We start from the raw sequence: 21,189 nt of genomic DNA, 5'->3' as shown, positions 1-21,189 counted from the left end.
CTCAAGACTCCGCGGGGCCCCGAGCGGAAGAAGACTCTCGCCCGAGAAGCCGGATCGTCCGGCTCGGGCCGAGCCGAGCTTCCGACGTAGCAGCGCCGCGTCTCCAGGGCACCCGAGGCGCGCGCGGAGCGCCTGTGCGGCCGCGCCGCGGCGTGGCACTTGGCCGACGCTCCCTGGGCGGCGGGGCCCGCCGTCCCGGAGCCCCGAGGACCGGCCCCCTCCCGCCCCTCGTCCGGCCTCCGCGCGCTGCCTCCGCCCCCGGCCCCGGCCGCCCGCCCCCAGGCCCGCCCGCTCGCCCTCCCGCCGCGCCATGCGCCGGGCCCGCCGCTGAGCCCGGCCCGCCGGCTCGCCCCGTCCGGGATGGGGCGCCTGGACGCCTGAGTCGCCGCTCTGCACGATCTCCGCGCCGGGGGAAGGAGCTGGTGCCGCGCGGCCGCGCTAGGATGGAGGTGTCCGGCGGCCGCGATCCTGGCGGCGACGGGGCAGGGGACAGTGCCCCGCCGGACCCCCTGGCGCACGGCGCCGCTGCGCCCAACTCTGGCCCCTGTGCAGCCGCCCGGGAGTCGGAGCGCCAGCTGCGCCTCCGCCTCTGTGTCCTCAACGAGATCTTGGGCACCGAGAGGGACTACGTGGGCACCTTGCGCTTCTTGCAGTCGGTAGGTGTCGCCCCCGGGGGGAGCGCAGGGACAGTCTCCGCTCCGGCCGCCAGCCCCGCTGCGGAGCTCAGCGGGGGCCTCCGGCGTGGGTCCCCACAACCTGTGGCCACGGTCCCCGGGGGGAGTCTCGAGGATCGCCTCAGAGGCATCCCGCGGGGCGCGCAGAGCCGTGGGGGCGATCGGGCTGCTCCAGAACTGGGCTGTCGCCTCTCTTGCCGGCCCGCGGGTCCAGCCCCAACCCGGGGTCTCCTGCACTCCGTAACCACCCCCCGCCCCTCGCATACTCAGCCCTTTTGTCTTTTTCAACCCCCCTCCCCTTCTTTCAAATAGTTTTAAAATTAGTTACGTCCGTGAGGCAGGGTCTCTGGGACCCAGGCGCCGAGAGCTCGGGCTCCTGCGTCCCCCACCCCCCCACCGCCGGGGATTTCTTTGCCACCTAGCGCACCACGGACTACTCATCTAGGACGGACCTTGGAAATCCTCGAGCCCAGCATCCCTGCGCGCCCCGCAGAGTAGGATAAAACCCAAAGCCCAGAGTAGGAACAGGGGCCGCCAAAGCCCCCTGGGTAGGACCTCTCTTTCCCACGCACACGCAGTTGCTGAGGCTTGGGGACAGTGGGTTTCAAACTCAGGACTCGCCGGTTCCATCCCATCCCCCCTCCACCCCCATCTCCAAGTTGCCAAACCACTGGCATCAGATTCTGTAAAATAACTGAGCGCTTATTATGCGCCTGGCGCCTACGTGTGTCGTGAGAAGGTTGGACCTTCCCAAGTGGCCCACGAAGTAGGGACGAATACCTCCCTCATTTTTCAGATGGGAAAACTTAGCCCCAGAGGGTCTGAGTAACTTGCCCAGAATCAAACAGCTGTTTAACTGGGGATACTGGGCAGCCTCCGTCAGTGCTGCAAGCCCCTGTTCTGTACTGCATTTCTTTTTTTGTTTGTTTGTTTCTTCTCTTTCTTCTTCTTCTTTTTTTTTTGTCTATGAGAGGGAGGAAGGGGCCACTTCCCTACCGTCCTAGGAAGTGAGAAAAGTGGCTAGAGGGTGGAGGGGGTGGGTCTGAGGCAGCCTGGCTGGAAGTTAGGAGACTGGCAGGGCTTTAATCTCCAGCCTCCTGCTGGGACCTCATTTACTCCCTTCTCTGCTCTAGGAAGTCTTTTAATCCTGGTGCAGGAAGGGCTGGGGGCAGTGGGCAGCGGGGGCAGTTGGTGGTTCCTTCAGAAACCCCAGAGCCGGGCCCTGCAGTTTCCAGTCTCCCGGGGAAAGAGAGAGGCTCTGGCATCCTCTGGGATCCTCTGTGGCTTAGGGGTGCAGCCGAGGCTGTGTGAGGTCTGAGTTTTAACTCCAGGAGGATGGAGCCCTTCTCTCTGTGAAAGGAGGGGTGTGTGTGTGTGTGTGTGTGTGTGTGTGTGTGTGTTGAGGGGGTGGTGGTAGAGAGTTGTGCGGAGGCATTGAAAACCTTTTGGCTAAAGGACCCTTCTAGAAAAGCCTGTGAGAATGAAGCAGGATTGGCATTTCTTTCCCATCCCTCCCTCTCTCACAGAAAAAAGAAAAAAAAAAAAAAAAAAGAAGAATCTGCTCAGTTTGAAGCTGGCAGTTTCTGAATTAAAGATGTAGGCAGCCCTGGTGTCTCTGAGCAATGTCAGCTTCCAGGGAACTCCTCACTTCTCCTTCTGAGCCACTCCCTGCTTCTTAGTCTGGAAGGGAAAGAGCAAAGACAAGCCAGTTTTTACATTAATGGGGAAGAAAAGATACCTCGTACTCCCACATCCTTGCCCTGGATGCTGTGGTGCCTTTCGGAAGAGATAGGAGATGGTGTTTGGGTTCACTGTGGTTTTAAATTGTCCACGTGTAGAGTCTGAGGAAGCTGAAATAATGGAAATTGATTAGAATCCACCATTCTTCTTATTAAAAAAGGACAGGAAAAAGATAAAAGACTTCTACACTTCCATATTGTCCCCTTGACACTTTGAATCTGCTGAATTCATCCTTTTTCTTTCTTTTGGATTGCCTGTCGGTTTTGAGATGAGCTGGTTCTGACTTTGACATCTTGGATCACTCTTATACCTGTCCTGGCCTCAGTTTCTCCACTTGTCAAAGGCGGGGAGGGGAAGCCAGGCTTTCTTTCTGCCTTGTCCTTCTGGGTGCCCCCAAGCTTGTGCCAGCAACGGACTGATTGTGTAACTTGACCAGGCGTACCTCAGTTGTGAGCTGCAGGAGACCTCTCTTGTTTTGCTTTATCAGAAATGGTCCCTAAACAACCCAAGGTCTTTTAGTTTTGAAAACCCAGGGCTTGGAGCTTCATGAACTGCTAATTACCAAGGCTTTCCATGGCAGCCAGGCTGGCAGCCTGCAGGTTGTGAATCTCTCTTGTCTTCCCACTCCCTCCTCCCAGCCTTTATGTGATACTTACTGAGGGACTGTTCCTGCTTGGAAGAAATGTTGGGTAATCCCTCCTTGCTTTTAATTCCATGTGGCAGAGGCAGGTCTTGAGGGGCTGCCCTGACCTCCTTGAGTCCCTTGTTTTAAGGTCCCTTTGCCAGTGAAAATGAAGCTCTGTGGTAGACCGAGCATTATGGAAAATGCGGAAAAACCAGGTCTTAAGTTCCTGTGCTAGAGGAGGGCATGTTCTAGCCAAGGGTGGCAATATGTGAGTGTTTCCAGAAACCCAAGTATGAGGTTGAGCTCTGGAACCGGACTGCTGGGGGTCAGGTCCTTGGGCTCTGTGACCTTAGGCAAGTGTCTTGACCTTTCTGAACCTCACTTTCCTCATCTGTAAATGGAGAATGATAGTACATCTTATAGGGTTTTGAAGAGGATAAGTGAATTATATTAATATATATAAAGCACTTAGAACAGTGCCTAGCAGGTTGTAAGGCAATTCTGAGTTATTATAATTAATTGTTATATGATACTTAAAGATTACAGATGATTAGGATTGTAGGATTCTAGTAGCCAGCAGGCAGGAGTAGTCAGGGAGGGCTGCCTGGAGGAAGTGAGATCTGAGGCATTACTGAAAGGAGGACAGGAACTCTGGGTGAATTTCCTTTTGATCATCTACATTCCAGAACTAGTGGTTTTGTTTGGCTCTGGGTTTGCGGGCTCTCTCAGGTTCCTTCAGAATCTCCCCATCTTTCCTTACCTCCTTCAGGAGCTGGATTGCACTTGCTGCCTTATCTCCAGTGGGGCCTGATGACTTTGGGGGCATATTCTCTGTGTGTTTATTGAAGAGTCATGGGAAGGGAAGGACAGCCCTCTCGTATTGATGCTGGCTGTCTCTTGGAGGACCCCCTAGAGGTGGCAGGAGAAGATGCCTCGGGTTTTGAGAACCTTGGATCTCAACCTTTAGAAGCCCTGGCTGTGTTAGGTGCGCCGTGTATATGCTTGTTAATAATAATGACAATGATGTTGCTGCCTGCCATCGCTGTGTAGGAGCTGACACTGACTCACTGCTTACCCTTCTATCCATTCCTTTGATCTTTCCAGCACCCCTGTGAAGGAAGTGCTGTCTTATCCCCATTGGCAGAGGAGGATGCTGAGGCAAAGATAGTTTAAGTGAGCTGTCTGGTTCATGCAGACAGCTGCCTGCCCTGGAACTCATGTCTGCAGCCACTTCACAGACTGCCTCTGGCTTATAAAGGGCTTGACTTGTGACTTTTGGAGGTGGCAGAACTGGGATTTGAACCCAGGTCTGTGTGACCCTTCCCCGCTGTGACTCCTGTCTCATGGAGGAAAGGTTGAATTTTCCGTGAGCCTGACGTTATTGCTGTTAGCTCTGTGCCAGGCACACAGTAGGTGCCCAGAATGCGCTGGTAGCTTTTTGAGGGGATGTGCAGCATTGGGGGGCAGAAGAGTTGGTCTTTTTGGGGCTCAAAGTCTTCCTCTTTAAAGAGAGGCCGGGTGATCCTTGAACCCACTTGCCTCATGTTTAGATTGGTTTGGGGTCTCCACCTACAAGTCAAGGAGGCTGCCTTTGGGGACAGCTGCCAATGGGTTCCCTGAAGGATGTATCATCCAGCCTGGGTGGATGGGCGGAGAGACTCCTGTGTTGGGGGTGGTCAGCAGACCCCTGAAGGGCTCCCCTTGGCTCTCTGATGAGAGAAAGTGCTCCTTATTCCTCCATGATGCAGCAGCTGCTATACTGTACCCATTATACAGATGGGGAAACTGAGGCACAGAGCAGGCTGGTGACCTGCCCAGGGCCACCTACAGTCAGTGTGGAGTAAAGCCAGGGTTTGAACACCAGGACAGGACAAAGACCAGGCACTCTCAGACACCCACAGGGTCTGCCTGAACTGGCTGGGCCGGGGTCCCTGAGGGACAACAGGTAGAGAGCTCCCAGAATGCTTTCTTTGGTTCTGCTTTTTGAGGGTAGGAGACGAAAGCTTTTCTTCTCATTGGAGCTCTGCTTGCCAAAACAAGAAACTGTGGTTTTGTGTTGTCACTTTTTTTTGTTTTTTTTAAGATTTTTGTCCTCTTAGTCTGACACTAGGGAGCGATGCTGGGGAGTGGGGGCGGGGGGTGCGTTTTAAATTCTACAGTCACAGAATGACCTGCCCGGTGACGTGGGGGAGTGGTTTCACAAGATTGTGTTGTGCAAAGTAGGATGCTCAGAAGTTCCGCCTTGGGAATATAAGCAATAACCGTAATATGATATACACTGTATGTATGACATGACAGGAATTGGGAGCAAAGGATGGAGAGATGTGTATCTTGTGAAGAAAGGCCAGCAGGAGGATAAAAAAAGGAAAAACGGTTCTAAGAAATGTTTTTTAAAATGCCCTTTCCATGTGAACTTAAGCATATGTATGAGAATATATTTTTTACAACTCGCCAACAGAAGGAATGATTGTATTTTCAGCCTGATTATTAGTTGAATGCACAGCAATAATTTTGCTAAGACTTACATAGTGCTAGAAGCTTGTAAGCCCCAGGTAAAGCATTCTCTGTGTATCACCTCCAAATTTCCAGGCGTTACTGTGCTTCCTGTTCTGCAAATCAAACAGAGGCACAGAGAGGTCAAGTCAGTTTCCCAGGGTCACACAGTTTGACGGAACTGGGATTCAAACCCAGGTAGTCTGGCTGCGCAGCCCACGTTCTTTAACACTACCCTGAACTGCCCCATCAGGGTGCTGTGTTCTCGACCCACATTCCTGCCTCTGTGAGACTTCTGGGATGCCCAAGTGTGCAAGAATTAAGCCCAGCGATCCGAATGATCTGAGCTTTAGGATGCGAGGGACCCAGGACCAGGCCACTCTGTATTGGGCTGAACGTCATCAGGAAAAGGCGGTGAAAATTTTGTGATGATAAAAACCTTAGCATCCGCAGGAGTTAGGTGGGGCCCCTCTTTTGTGTATGGCAGACACAGCTACATACAGGTAAAGCCGTAAAGAGATTAGACTGCTTTTTTCAGAGGTAGAGGCAGCATCTGCTGTGTATTCCAGTCCGTATTCCAGGCCACGAGGATGCAGCCAGCCGCCAACGGGGCAAACGTGGTCGTTGTCCTTATGAGAGAGATGAGTCAACAGGAATGCTTGAACTCACGCATTTGAATGAGTGTGTTCTTCAGATAAACATCCCAGACGCCCACTCACTATTATTCCGATGTTTGCTCTTGTAACCGTTGCTCTGTCACTTTAAGAAGAGATGGATGGGGTTGGTGTCCCTGGCTTTTGGAGGCTTCAAGGGCACCACTTTCTTCGAGAGTATCCCTTTTATCAGGCCAGTGAGCAGAAGAGCTGTTGGACTCGGGGCCACACCCTCAGATTAAGAAACCCACATCCTCTCTGCTTTACAGCCGGCCCTCTCTTAAAGCTTTTGTAAAAGTTGAGTCTTTGAAGTAGGCCATGCTTCGCTGCAGAACTTTACCTCCCAGATTTTTGTGTTTTCTCTTCTCCAATAGACGTAGGTTTTCTGGCTGGAACCCTAGTGGGAAGTGGGTAACCAGAGTTTGCTGTGCCATTGGCTTTGTTTCAAAGGCACCGGCTGAGGTCAGAGCTGGTTCTTGCCCCGGAATTTAGGAGATATAGAACTTGTGAGCAAGCCAGAGGTGGAGGGAGGGTCTCAATCTCCTTGTTTTGCAGGTAAGGCCCCTGCAGAAGTTGCATCCCCCAGAGGGAGGTGAGCCCTGGTCAAGGATGGTGACTGTGGCTGGTCGGGGTTCCATCCTGAGAGTTCTGGGGAGAGAAGGCTTGGGGGCCTTCTCTGGGGACTTGTGTTTTAGCCTGGATCCACTGTCCCCCTTAAACAGGTTCTACAAGGGACATTTCCAGCCCTAGCAACTGATTTGGGGTGAATCCCTTCATCTTTCAACCTTTGGCACTATTGACACATTCATTGGGTAGGGTTATTCTTTGCTTGTGGGGGTGTCCTGTGGGTTGCAGGATTTCAGAAGCATCCTTGGCTGCCACCTACTAGATTCCGGTAGCGTCCCCTTCCCCCAGCTGGGGCAGTCAGAAGTGTCTCCAGACATTGTCACATGTCCCCTGGGGGCAAAATAGCCCCCGGCTGGGAATCACTGGCTGAAACCTCCTTTGATCACCAGCTCCACTTTCAGACCATTTGAAGGCAACTGCATGTGTAGCATTGATATGTGTGTGTGTTTACATAAATGGCATGGTGCGGGTTTGTATTTTTCACTCTGCAATGTGTCTTCGGTTCACGGTTAAGGGCACAGACTCTGGAGACAGACAGCCTGTGCTTGAAACGCAGCTCTGCCCCCGTGTGACTTTGGACGAGTCGTTTTGCTTCTGCGAGCCCTGGTTTCCTCATCTGTAAGATGGTTGTAGCCCTCCGGGGGTGGCTGCAAGGATGGAGTGTGGTCTCTCACACACCTGGAGCAGCTGGGTCCTGGGGCAAGATCAGTCTCCCCGAAGTACATGCCACAGAAGGAAGCCCCGAGGAAGGAGGGAAGCCCTCCAGACTCCCAGACGAGTCTGGAGTTTTAGGTTTATTTTTAAATTCTCGATTCTTTGAGGGCCAGAAGGGAATCTGCCTGTCCGCCCCTCTTCTGTCGTGTGGTCAGACACACAATCTGTGTTTACCCGCCTGGTTCCTTCCCTAGGGTGGAGCTGGCAACTGATCCCTTGGTTCTGGGCCAGGAGAGGTGAGGCTATTTCAGGCTGGCTGGCCTAGGGCCACTGAAGTTTGGTAGCAGCAGGTGGCCAGTTGCCGTGGAGGGCAGGTAGCTTCTGCAAGAAGCTGCTCCCAGGAGGAATGAGGCCAGGGTCACCGTGGGGTATAGGCAGTCAATGCTTTCATTCATAAATTCACTCACAAATTCACTTCTTAAACCAACAGACGTTAAGCACCTACTAAGTGTCAGACATATGGGCTAGATGTTGGCACATGGCCAGTACAAGGTGGACAAGGTTCTTGCCCTTGTGGAATCTTCACACAGCACAAAAAGAGATCGCTTGAGAAAGTGACGAGAGGTGTAATAATGATAAGATAATCCACTGAGGCCCTGCTGGGTGCCAGGTACTATATGAATTAGCTCTTTGAGTCCTTGCAGCAACTCTTTGGAATAGAGGCTGTCATTATATCTATTTTGCTCCTGAGGAAACCAAGGCCCAGAGAGGCTGAGGATATTGTTCAAGTCCACACAGTTTGGAGTGGGTATGCCGAGGAGAAAGGAGAGTGGAGATACACTGGTGACGGAGGTGGTGTCATCTGTTGAGATGAGGTGGTCAAGGGAGGCCTGTCTGAAGAGATGGCTGAGAAGGAGCCCGCCGAGGAGGGAGCTGAGAGAAGCGTGCTCCGGGTGGTGGGCACAGTATGTGCAAAGGCCCTGAGGCAGGGCCCGATTCAGCTTGCTGAAGAGGAGGTGAGGTTGGCGTGGGCAGCAGGGGCTCTGGTGGCGTGAACCTCACGTGCATGGTGAGGCGTTTGGGCTTGAGTCTTGGTGGGATGAGGAGGCCCTGGGGTGTGGCACGGTTTGACTGGGGATCTGAAAGTCAGGACTGCACGGCGCCCTTCCCAAGGTCCAGCAAACACCTCCTGCTTCCTGCCTGGGCACCCAGCCAGGAGGCAGGACCACGTCTTCCCCTCCCACAGGCAGATCCCCCCTGTCTGTGCCCCGGCTGTCTAGTGACCTGGGCCATTTCTGTCCTCTGTCTGGGTGGGTGCTTTGAGCCGACCACACGTGGAGGGGAGTTTGGGCCCCTCTTCGTGGCCTGGGTGTGGACAGGCTGCACTGGGAGGGCTATTGAGGTCCGACAGGTCCCTGCTTCCCGTGAGGAAGGGGCCACCCCATGTTTTCTGTTCAGGAAACTGATTTGCATGATTAAAAACTGTTCGGTGGCACCTCTGACTCCACCCTTCACTCACAGCCCTCACGGCAGCATTTAACCTGGTGTCAGCTAGCATGTCTTTTTCTTTTTTATTTAATTAATTAATTTATTTATTTTTCCATTTATTTTTATTAGTTGGAGGCTAATTACTCCACAGTATTCCAGTGGTTTTCGTCATACATTGACATGAATCAGCCATGGATTTACATATATTTCCCATCCCGATCCCCCTCCCACCTCCCTCTCTACCCGATCCCTCTGGGTCTTCCCAGTGCACCAGGCCCGAGCACTTGTCTCATGCATCCAACCTGGGCTGGTGATCTGTTTCACCATAGATAATATACATGTTTCGATGCTGTTCTCTCGAAACATCCCACCCTCGCCTTCTCCCACAGAGTCCAAAAGTCTGTTCTGTACATCTGTGTTTGCGTGTCTTTTTCATACCCACTTCACATATGAGAAAAATGGAGGCACTGAGGGGAACTCACCCGAGGACCCACCCTGGGGAACTGGCCACTGCCTCCGCGGCCCTCATCCTTGCCTCCCGTGGTCTGCTGTCCATGCGCAGCCCGAGGAGCCTAGTTAGACTTGTTAGGTCATGCCACCGCCCCATTCAAAGCCCGGCTGTGGCTGCCAGCGCCCTCAGTCAAAGCCAGGTCCTCAGAGGGGCCTAGGAGGTCCCACACCACTTGCCCTCTCTCTTCTCCCCTCCCATTCTGAGTAATCTTTTTTCTTCATACGGTTTTTTTAACATTGAGATATGATTCACGCACCATACGTTCTACCCCCTCGAGAGTACAATTCAGTGGTTTGGGGTATATTCACAAAGTTGTGCAGTCATCACTGCCGTCTAATTCCAGTGTCCTGTTGCCTTCTCTTGCTCCCCTTCAGCCACATGGGCCCTTTCTCAGAGACCCCAGACGTGTTCCTGCATCAGGGCCTTCTCATTTGTTCTGTCTGGAGTGCTCTTCCTCCGGTATCCCCGTGGCTCACTCCTTCAGGCCTCTGCTTAAACCTCGTGGTCTTTGGAAGGTCTTCTCTGACTACCCCACCACTTCCCGTTTGAAATTGTACTCTGCCCCGACTTACTGCTTCCTGTCTCCTTTTCTCTGGGTGGTCCTTTATTTACTCTGTCTCCAGCACCATAAACAGTGCCTGGCACATAGTAGGTGCTCATTAAATATTTGTCAAGTGAAGAAAAAAAAGTCTCTTCTGTATATACACGTGTGCACACGCGTGTGCACACACACACATTTATTTGTTTACTTTTTGACTGCATTACACAGCTTGTGGGATCTTAGTTCCCCCACCAGGGATTGAACCCATATCCTTGGCAGTGAAAGTGCATAGTCCTAATCACTGGAGTACCAGGGAATCCCCATATTTTTAAAATAATGGGATGGTCTTGATTTATATAAATGTTCAGTATTTTTGCATGGACTTTTGGTCCCCGGGGTCTGGCCCAGACTGTTTGGGTCTAAACTGTGTTTCTGCCCCTCAGTGGCTCTGTGATCCTTGGCAAGGAGTTTCCCCAAGAAGTTTCCCCTCTCTGGGCCTCAGTTTCCTCATCTGTAAAATGGGTTGGGACACTTTGTTCAGTGTTGGCATATGGCCAGGCTCCAGTCAATGGTAGTTGTTCTTTTATTGAAATTATTATTATGTTTTAGAATCTCAGTATTTCCCTTCTTTTTTTTTTTTTTTTCAAGAACAGTTATGGGGTCTTGTCTTGAAAAACGTGCCTCAGATCATTCTTGGGGCTTGAAATAAGCAACTGAATTCATTTTGGCCAGGTGGCCCCTTGCCCCAGACTCCTGGTCTCTGTACTCTGAAGGCAGTTGGGAGCAAGGACATCTCTGGGATGACTGGCATTTGGAGCTAGAAGAGATTATTCATCTCCTTCCCCGAGGAACCCACCCAAAGATAGAAGAAAAAAAAGGTCATCTTCTCAAAAATGCATGAAGGCCCCTCCTGTTCTCCCATTCTGAAATCTCTCCACAGACTTGAGTGGACACAGAATAAACCGTTTTCCACTTCCTGGGCGAGGCTGTTGTACATTCTGCTTCCTTTGCATCCTCACAGTTGTGCAGATGAAGAAACCAAGGCCCCGAACTGTGAGCCCACTTGCCCAAGGTCACGAGAGGGTGTATCCGTTGTCTATCGCTGTTTAACAGACTACCCCGCATTTAGTGTTCTGAAGCAGCCCTACTGATGACCACTGTGCAGTTTCTGTGGTCAGAATTCTGGGCACTATGTGACTGGGTTTTCTTCTCCGGGTCTCACACGGCCGCTGTCATGGCGTTGGCTGCACTACTGTCTCGTCTGAATCTTGGGGACCCCTGTTTAGCTTCTTGGTTGAATTTAGTTCCCTGCGGCCGTAGAACTGAGGTCCCCTATGCTCTTTCTGGCTGTTTGCTGTGATGACTCTCACCTCCTCAGATTCTTGTCATCTGCTTTGTGAAAAATCCCTTCTGACAGTCTCTGCCTTTTCATTAGACTGTTTAGCTCACATACATCAATGCAGTTATTGACAGGGTTGGGTTTAGGTCTGACATCCTGCCGTCTGGTTGGATCTCCTTCCTCTCCTGTCCCCATTGTGCCGGAGGAGAGGGGAGCAGGAAATGCAGGTTGACTGAATCCAGACCCCTTGCTGTGGCTTACACGGCCTCTGAGGCCTGGACTCTGCTCACCAGGCCAGCTTCCTCTGCCATTCATTATGTCCTGGGCCTGTCCGCCGGCTTTCTGTTCTTGAACTTGCTAGGCTGGTTCCACCTTCTCAACCTTTTCATTTTGCTGTTTCTCTTACCTGTAGCACCTCTAACTGCGCGGTGCACGGGGCCCTTCCCTCTCGTCTAGCTGTGTAACCCCAGTGTCACCTCCTCAGGGGGCCTCGAGTCCTGGGCTCTGGATCACCACACCCGTTTTCTTCTTGGTAGCTGTCACTCCCTGAAATGCTCATCTGTTTACCTGATTCGCGTCTGTCTCCCGCACTGGGATGTAAGTCACACGAGGTCAGGGCCCTGGTCTGCTGTGTTCACTGCAGCATCCAGCACATAATGGGCGCTCTGTTAATGTGGGTCTCGGGCGTGAGTGTGCGAGCGAAAGGGATTGGATGGGGTGCACTGTGTGCTGGAGGCTCTCCTGGGTCCTGCCACCAGGCCTTCTGGTTCCTTGACTTTGGGGAGCTTGGACCTCAGCATGGGGAGTGCCTGCGGACTGGCGTCCTTGGCCTCTTGCCCTTACCACACTGGGAGGGCCGAGGGAGCTCTGTGTGGTCCCAGCCACGAGCTGATGGCAGGCCAGGCTGTTGATTGGGTGGTTATTTTTTTTAAAATTTTATTTAAAAAGTTTATTAATTAAAAAAAATAAAAAAATTTTTTTTTGTCTGTGCTGGGTCTTCGTCGCTGCATGCGGGCTTTCTCTAGTGGCGGTGAGCGGGGGCTTCCCTTCCCTGTAGCGTGCAGGCTTCTCCTTTCAGCGGCTTCTCTCGTGGAGTATGGGCTCCAGACACAGGGGCTCGTGGCGCGCAGGTTCAGGAGTTGCGGTTCGAGGGCTTAGGTGCCCCGCAGCATGTGGAATCTTCCTGGAGGAGGGATCGAACCCGTGTCCCCTGCATTGTCAGGCAGACTCTTATCCACTGTACCACCAGGAAGTCCAACTGGGTGGTTTTTTAAGACTTATTTCCCCTTGATCAAAAAGGTCATAAATATAGTGGGCGTGTATGTGTCAAAAACACATTCTGTCATGTCATTTTATTACAGACTTTCTCATATGAAACCAAGTATGGTAAAATGATGTTTTATCTATGTACTTGGCTGTATATGTTACACATTTCTGCACATGTTCAGAGGTCTAGATGTAAAACTCCAGTGTGCTGTATTTGTGGACATTTTAATTCACTTTTTCAAAGTTGATTTTTGGGTAACTTTTTATGTTGACATTTCAAGAGTAGAGAGCACCCCACAGACCTTTAACCTAGGTTCACCAGTTTGTTTTATAATTCTCCCCTCTTCTTTCCCCTCCCCACCTCTCCTACCTCCTGCATACACATGCATGCACGCACACACACACACACACACACACACAGAGTTTTTATTACTTTGATCCATTTGAGAATAATTGCAGACATGATGCCCCTAAATAATCTCCTAAGAACAGACATTCTCTGCTATAACCACAGTACACTGAACAAAATCAGGAAATGTAACATTGATAGTACATTATACAATCCACAGTCTGTATTCAGATTTCACCTGTTTTTCCGAAGGTGTTCTTTATACCTCCCCTCTGCTCTTTCCCCATCTCCAGAATCCAGTCCTGAATCATGCATCGTGTTTAGTTGACTTCACTGGCGATTTTGACTGGGGGTGACTTTTACCCCTTGTGTGGGTGTTAGAAACTCTCTGCTGAGATGTAGTTCTTCCACTTTTGTCCCCAGGCCACCACTTACCAGCTCTGTGACCTTGGGCAGATGGCTCTTGGGCCTCAGTTTCTTTGGCTGTGAAATGGGGAGATCTCTTTTTCTCCCTTGCACATATTTTATTGCACGTCTGCTGTGTGCCTGGGTGTGTTGACACTGGGGATTCAGCAGTCACAGGGTAGGCAGACATCTGGGTCCTTGGGCTGGCAGCGGAGAGGAGAGGATTTGGAGTAAGATACAATACTAGGTGCTGGGCATGGGGCTGGCTCCCAGGGACGCCCTCTATGCACGGGCCATTTTTGCTGTCACTTTGCTCATTGTAGAACGTTTGGAAAATAAAGACAAGCAAAAAGATCTCACCCTTCCAGACGGCTGCTTCACCTTTCGGTACATTTCCTGCTTCTTCTTTGTGTGTTGTTTCAGCCGAGGTGTGATCACACCACACACACGATGTTATGTCTTCTCTTGCCTCTTCTGTGCAGCGCCTGCGGCGCGACTGAGCACACTTCATCGCTGAGCTTTTGCAGGCTTCGTGGTGAAACGTGGGGCTCTGGGTCCGCACCGTCCAGGTTGCGTTGTTAGGGAGCTGTTGACCGAAACCGCCCACCTTGGCCAGGCCCACCTGCCTGAGTTGTCTCACCGCAGGAGGTCCCGATAAGGAACGCGGTGCTGCTGCTAAAGACTGACCGGGAACATTGGGGCGGGGTCAGAGGAGGGAGGAGGGAGGCGGCCAACCTCCCAGAATCCTTTGCGTTGGCCTCCATCTTGGCTGAGTGATGCACGTGCCACCAGGAAGGACCCTGAGTCAGACCATGGGCCGAACAAGATGACTGGCCAGAGACAAGCCAGAAAAGAGGCCCGTTCCCCTAAAGCCCGAGACTGTGAGCCGTGTGGCAGAGGGGTTCTCCTGGGCTCCCTTAACCCGCTGCTCTCCGCCTGGGCACCCCCTTCCAATAAAGTCTCTTGCTTTATCAGCACGTGTGTCTCCTTGGACAGTTCATTTCTGAATGTTAAACAAGAGCCCACTCTCGGGCCCTTCTCAAGACCCACTCTCGGGGTCTTCCCCTTCCTGCATCAGAATCTTGGTTACTTGCCAGCTGTCTAATAGTGAGCAAATTGCTTTACCTGGGCACGCTTCATCCTGGAGCTAGTGCCCAGGCCTTAAACCGATGGGGAATTAGATGAATTAAGACCTGTCATGCTCTCAAAGCAGTGCCTGGCACATGGTAAATGCTTGGTATATATTAGCTATAGTTATAATAATTATTATAATAACATAATGTAATAATATACTATAATAACAATGTATGAATATACTAGTAAAATTATTATTATCACTTAACCATCCCTTTTATATTGGGTATTTACACAGACTTCAGCTTTTCACAATTACAGACCATATGCGTCTTTGTTCAAGCTGCCAGTTCAGTAACTGGGAGCTGAAGAACCTTTGGTTTAGGGCTTTGTGGTCTTTACCAACCCAAAGAAATCACCCACACCTAGAATCCTAGAATTGAGTTGTCAGAGCTAGGAGAGACCATGACATAATCTCAGCCAATTGTGTCATTTTTCCAGATGGGGAAACTGAGGCACAAGATCGTTCAGTGAGTTAGTTGATCCAGGCTTAACAACTGAGTTTGTGGCTGAGATGGAACTTGAAATTGAAAGCAGAACCCCAGGATTGTTCTGCTTTTGTCCAACAGCTCAGATGCTTGGAGGACAGAGAGGGAGGGTTTAAGTTGTGTCCAGATGAACTGGAGGAATCCTCTGTGGCCAGAGGTTTCCTGTGTCTTTGGGAAACTTCATTTTCAGATCCTTTGACCTTAGTGGCCATAAATGATGTGTGTCTGTCTGTCTGTCTTTCTGTCATTTATTGGCCGTGGGTCCATGGCACCACAAGTTCCAAAGTGGGGGTCCTCAGGCCAGCGCAGGCCTGTGCAGTGTTTAAAATTTTTTTTTATTGGTTGCCAGCATTTCTTGAAAAATTAAGAAATTTCATGTAAAAATCTTTGTTTCTGAGTTCTGAAGTAATTAGAAGACCTGTCCGCATTAAGCTTGCGGGCCTGCAGGCAAGCTCTTGCCTGGAGCTGAGCAGCAGCTGCCTTCTTTAGACAGGACTTGCAGTCTTCACTTTGCCACAGTCTCTACCCTTCCCTAACGTCCCCGACATTGAAACCCAACATTGGTTGCCATTTACCGTTGTGCTTGCTCTGCTGGACTTAAGAAAAAAAAAAAAAAGACTCGAGGACATTGGACTAGTTCTTCTAACTCTTGTTTCTATCAGATAGAAAACTGAAAGCCAGACCAAGAGAGTTTCGTGTTCTTTTCTGTTTGCCGTTTGGAGATTTTATTGGCTTCTTTATTTTTGGTTGTGTTGGGCTTTCTCTGGCTGTGGTGACTGGGGCTGCTCTCTAGGTACAGCGTGCAGGCTTCTCATGTGGTGGCTTCTCTTTTGTGGAGCTGGGCTCTAGAGTGCATGGGCTTCATTGCTTCATAGCACGTGGGATCTTCTCGGACCAGGGATCGAACCCGTGTCTCCTGCATTGGCAGGCGGATTCTTAACCCCTGAGCCGCCAGGGAGGTGTGAGAGTTACATGTTTTAAGAAACAAAGGCGGCCAGCTTTCGCTTTGGAAGGAGGATGGATTCCCTTTGGAAGGATTACTAGCACCTTTAGTAAGCAAAAAAAGTGCTTTTTTGTCCAAAGGTTGTGACTCTCATCGTCATCACGGAGGACACCCATCCAGCCCCAGCCCCAGCCCCAGCCCCAGCCCCTTCCACGCAGGCAGCTGAGTTTGAGATGCATTTGTAGTTTGTGGGTGGTCCCTCTATTCTCTGAGGTGAGCGGAGGGGGAGAAGGTGGTTCTCTCTTAGAGAGGGTGGTTCTCTTACCCCAGCTTCCACTTCCTGTGGCCTGTGGGCAGTCACTCTCCTTTCTTTTTGCAACCTCAGCTGTTGAACTGGAGGTTCCCACATTCATTTGTCCTACTTCCCGAATCTTGTTCTGTATTTGGGCTCCTCTGGGAGATTCCGGGCTGCAGATCCCAGAGAGGACGCAGTGGGCTCCTCTGTGGGTGTTCGGGGGCCCCTCAGTTGCCATCGGGGGCCTCCGCTTGGACTTGAGGACCCCGATACCTTCCCGGTCAGGCTTGGTGTCCTCCTCCTCTCGTGCAGCCCCGTGGAGTTTCTCTCCCCTGCTTTGTTTCTTCCAAATCTAGAAGGTTTTGAAACAGCAACCGTAAAAGGGCAGCAAGTGCTGGTTCTCGAGCTTCTTTGGTTGCAAGTGACAGAAAACCCAGCTTAAACTGCGTTCAGCACGGACCAGACTTGCTTGGTTTGTGTTAGGGGAGGGCCCGGCTGCTCTCCTGAGGGGCCCACCTGCACCCCGTGCCCGTGGAGGAGCCGTGGGTCCCGGAAGGCTGGCTGCAGAGCCCTGGGACCGGGAGAAGGGGAGGGATGCCAGCTGAGAGCCTCTCTTCACCTCTGTGCTGGCACCATCACCCCGGATTGGAAGCCTCTGCCTTCCCCCGAGTCCTGGGTCCCAGGGAAGCCCTGTTGTCCCTGGGGCTGCCCACATTGCCCAGCGGCGTTTCCACATCCTACCTTCAAAGCCTTGCTCATATCCTGCTTCCTCAAAAGACCTTCCCTGACGGTTCTGGCTCTTGCCATGGGTCTAATAATAGCACCAGCATCCACATGTGTGTGATGTCCTCAGTGGACAAGTCTCAAGCAGCATAACCTCCCAGGAATCTCATGGAGAAGCCGATCCTGTGTTACCTATTTTATCCATGAGGGAACAGAGGCCCAGAGAGGTTCAGCACTCAGAAAGGCTTCAGGGTCACACAGCATCCTTCTCTCTCTCTCGTTGGAGGCTCCTGCGTGTGTGTTTTGTTTTCTCTGAGGCCACACAACCGGGATTTGAATCCCTGGTGGCTCAGTGGTAAAGAATCCGCCTGCAATGCAGGAGTCCTGGGTTCGATCCCTGAGTTGGGAAGATGCCCTGGAGGAGGGCATGGCAACCCACTTCAGTATTCTTGCCTGGAGAATCCCATGGACAGAGGAGGCTGGTGGGCTACAGTCCATGGGATCACAAAGAGTTGGACACGACTGAGTGACTAACACTTTCACACTTTTCTGCCTCTTTAGGAAAATGGCTTAGCCTCTGTATCTGGGGAAGAACATTCTAGGCACAGGAAATAGCAAGTGCAAAAGCCCTGAGGCAGGAGTGTGATTCAGGAACAGAGAGGAGGCCGTGAGCCAGGTGAAAACTGAATTGGAGGTGAAGTCAGGGAGGTAACAGTGCAAGTGGAGAGGTTGGTGGGCAGAGTGTGGGCTATTGTAAGGACTTTGCATTTGACTTTGAGAGAGCGGGCAGCCCTTGGAGCTTTTGAACAAAGGAGGGACAGAATCTCGCGTAGTTGTCCCAGGATCCATTGATTACCAGGGGAGAATGGACCGTAGTGGGGCAGCCTGGAGGCAGAGCAGAAGCCTGCCTGGTCGTAGCCCAGGTGGAACAACACGACAGGTCTGGGGTGTTCTGCGGGCGGTTAGAAGTTAGTTATTTGCCACTCCTTTGTGTTCCTGGGTTGTTCATTGGCTGTATGACCTTGGGTCCTGGTTTTAATCTCTTTTAGCTTCAGATTTCTCATCTGTAAAATGGGATTAGTGGTGTTACTTCTCTTATCAGGCTGTGAGTATGAATTGCATGCAGTGATAAATGTAAAGGGCTTTCCGGAATGCCTGACAAACACTCAGCAAATATTTGTGGAATAAACCAGTGAGTGAACGACAGGGAGTTTGGGGCTGCTCCAGCTCTGCCCAAGACAGCATCTACCCCTGAGGTTAGCCCCAGAGCGGGAAGCATCCCTCCCCACCACCCCCAACTCTACCCTCCTCCTCCCGACACATGGAGATTTGAATGAACAGAACCCAGAATGTTCTAGCAACAGTCGTTCCCTCTTTCCTAGTGACAAAGACATCTTTGTTATGCCTGGGTATGAAATCCATCTCAGAGATGAGGATGGTGCAGGCTCAGAGGGCAGCTTGCAAGGATGGGGAGGGACTTGGGAGGAAGATATCTCAGGGCCCCAAAGAGGGACAGCCTGCTCCCCCACAATCATGTAGCCTCATGTGGGTCAGAATTCTCTTGAATGGTAGTGTTTTGTGGAATGAGAACTATGTGGAGCCACATTCTTGCTCAGTAACCACATCAATCAGCATTACCTTCTGTAGCATTACCATTATCTGTCTCTCACACACAGAAAAAGTCATAATACCCGGTGCCGGTGTGCTTGTTTGGAAATGGACAGTTCCATGATTCCTGTCAAGAGTATTAATGCTGCTGTCTTTTGGGAAGAATTAGTCTGGCCATGTTTTCTTATTTGTTCATTTATTTTCCTTCCAACTTCATTGAGATATAAGTCATTGAAATTGGAAGGAAAATAAATCAGAGGACGAGATGGTTGGATGGCATCATCAACTCAACGGACATGAGTTTGAGTAGGCTCCAGAGATGGTGAAGGACAGGGAAGCCTGGCATGGTGAAGGGCAGGGAAGCCTGGCATGCTGCAGTCCATGGGTTCGCAAAGGGTCAGACATGACTGAGCGACTAAACAGCAACAAATAATTTACATACAGTATTGTATAAGTTTAAGGTGTACAGCATGATGATTTGACGTACATCATGCAGTGATGATCCCAGTAAGTTTAGTTGACTGTCCATCAGCTTGTATAGCTACAACAAAAAAGAAAAAGATTTTTTTCTCTGTGATGTGAACTCTTAGGATTTAATCTGTTAACCGTTTTCATATATAGCATACAGCAATTTAATGATATTTATCATGTTGTAAGTCTGGCAATATTTTTAAAAGTCAAAGACCATGATAACCTTTGACTTTCTTTGGAAATCTCTCCTATAGAACCGAGAAGCAGCAGTATGTAAAGATGTAAGTTAGAAAGTTGTTTGTTCCAGTTTTATGACGGCCGTCCCCTGCAGAACGGAAACCACTTGGATATTTGTTCACAGAGAGAAGGCAGAGGTTATCGTTTATCCATGGTTGGGGTGTCAGGCAGCTGTTTAAAGGAATGAAATTGATCTGTTCACTTGACGTGAAGGGCTGAACATGCTGTACTGTTAAGCAAGAAAGGTTAAGGTCAAGCGTAGAGGGTGATCCCAGTTTTGTAGGAAAAAACCCAACAGCCAAAAAAGACCCTCTGGATGGGTATTTACAAATGTTGAGAAGGGCACCGTAGGGTGCCCCCCAGGTGGCCTTGGGCTGAGAATGGGGAGGGTTTCAGAGAAAGATATTTCATCTTTGTATTTTTTGCATTGTTTCACTAGTTATAAGTATTGCATTATTTTTCAAATTAAGATAAATCGATGATTAAAGAAAAGACAGTTGCTGGCTTCTCACCCATGGGTGGTAGACGTGTATATAATATTGGTTCATATGAAGACTCTCATAATCCTTTGAGAATCAGAATAATGGGATGGGTGAATAAGATTCTGAATCCAGGTCTATTAAGTTAAATCTGGGCCCCAGACTTGACCAGTGGACAAAGATCTTTGCCCTTGTGGAGCTGACATCCTGGTCAGCATAGAACTGTGCCTAGAACAGGGGTTCCCAAACGAGGGCATTTTTTGCCCCCCACCCCCGCCCCAGCCCGGGACATTTGGCAAAGCTGCAGGCGTTTTTAGTTGTCATAAGTGCAGAGGAAGGATGCTGCTGGTATCTGGTGGGTGGAAGCCAAGGATGTTGCTAAATATCCTCCAATGCTTTAGGACCGCCCCTATGACATGAATGATCTGGTCCCAAATATTAGTAGTGCCGAGAACTGGGGGCTAGATCAGTGACACGCAGTAACAGCTCAAGAAATATTAGCTGCTGTGATGAAAAGATGGTGTAAACATGTCTTTGCTTGCCGCCCATCCTAGAGACAAAGAAGTCGGGGCTTGGAGAGGTGTCGAGGTGGGAGCGGGATGCCCCGTCCCTGGGAGGGGGCTGTGGGCTCAGGACTGGCCTGTATGTCTGAGAAGTGGGGAGAGCCTGCCACCGGGGAGACTCTGGAGACCCTGGCCTGAGTTTGGTGCTGGCTCCCCAGCTCGGTGCCAGCCCTGTCGTCCGCCAGTCACCACGATGCCTCTGGCCAAGAAACGTCCGCAGCCCCTCCCCATGTGTCAGCCTTTGTCACGTCCTCTGTGCTGGCAGCCCCGGAAGGCAGGGTGAGGGGGGCATCCTCTTTACTTCTGCTCGTGAAAAGCTGTGTTTGGCAGCAACACGTGGTGTCAACAGCCAGGGGGCCCGATTCGGGCGGCTCCGCCAGCAGACAGCCTTCGGATTCCCTGGCATCAGCCTTGTCGCTCTCCGAGCCTCACCTGGGTGATGGAGTGAGGTTTGTCACCCAGGTTTGTCACCTGGGTGATGGAGTCGGGGTGGGGGTGGATGCAGGTGAGATGCTGTATGTGCAGCTCCTTTGTCCACTCCAGGTCTTTCCAGAAGGAGGAGCTGACGTCACTATTCCTCTCTATTATGGCTTTCCCCCAGCACGAAGTTGGGAACGGGGGATGGGAGCCCAGGGGCAAGGGGGTGGGGGTGGCTCCTTCCCTCTCTCCCTCTGTCATTTCTTCATCATTTTGTGATTGAGTCTGTATTTTCAGACTCCTTCCTGCCATCCCTTTGCTGACATTTCCCAAATGTTTCTTAGTCTGCCCTCTGCCCTGACCTCCCAGCATCTGTATGTATCCGGTGACATGGCAACTCTCCTTAGGCGTCTGGTGGGCCGTTGCCAACTCCCCGATCTGTGCCAGCTCACTCTGCTATGGCCCT

General features: G+C 51.1%; 1 protein-coding gene across 1 annotated transcript in view; it reads left to right on the top strand.

Moving 5' to 3' along the window:
• The first annotated feature begins 305 nt into the window (after window positions 1–305).
• PREX1 (phosphatidylinositol-3,4,5-trisphosphate dependent Rac exchange factor 1) overlaps window positions 306–21,189 on the top strand; it is a 174,944-nt gene continuing 154,060 nt past the window's right edge. Inside the window, exon 1 of the mRNA XM_061127442.1 lies at window positions 306–656. Within this exon, the coding sequence (XP_060983425.1) occupies window positions 444–656 (213 nt within the window). The 5' untranslated portion in view covers window positions 306–443. The remainder of the gene's footprint in view (window positions 657–21,189) is intronic.

The sequence above is a fragment of the Dama dama genome, chromosome 23 (genome assembly GCF_033118175.1).
Source record: "Dama dama isolate Ldn47 chromosome 23, ASM3311817v1, whole genome shotgun sequence".
Classification (NCBI taxonomy): domain Eukaryota; kingdom Metazoa; phylum Chordata; class Mammalia; order Artiodactyla; family Cervidae; genus Dama; species Dama dama.
Note: the sequence above shows the minus strand (reverse complement) of the source record. Positions and strands in the feature narration are given on the sequence as shown.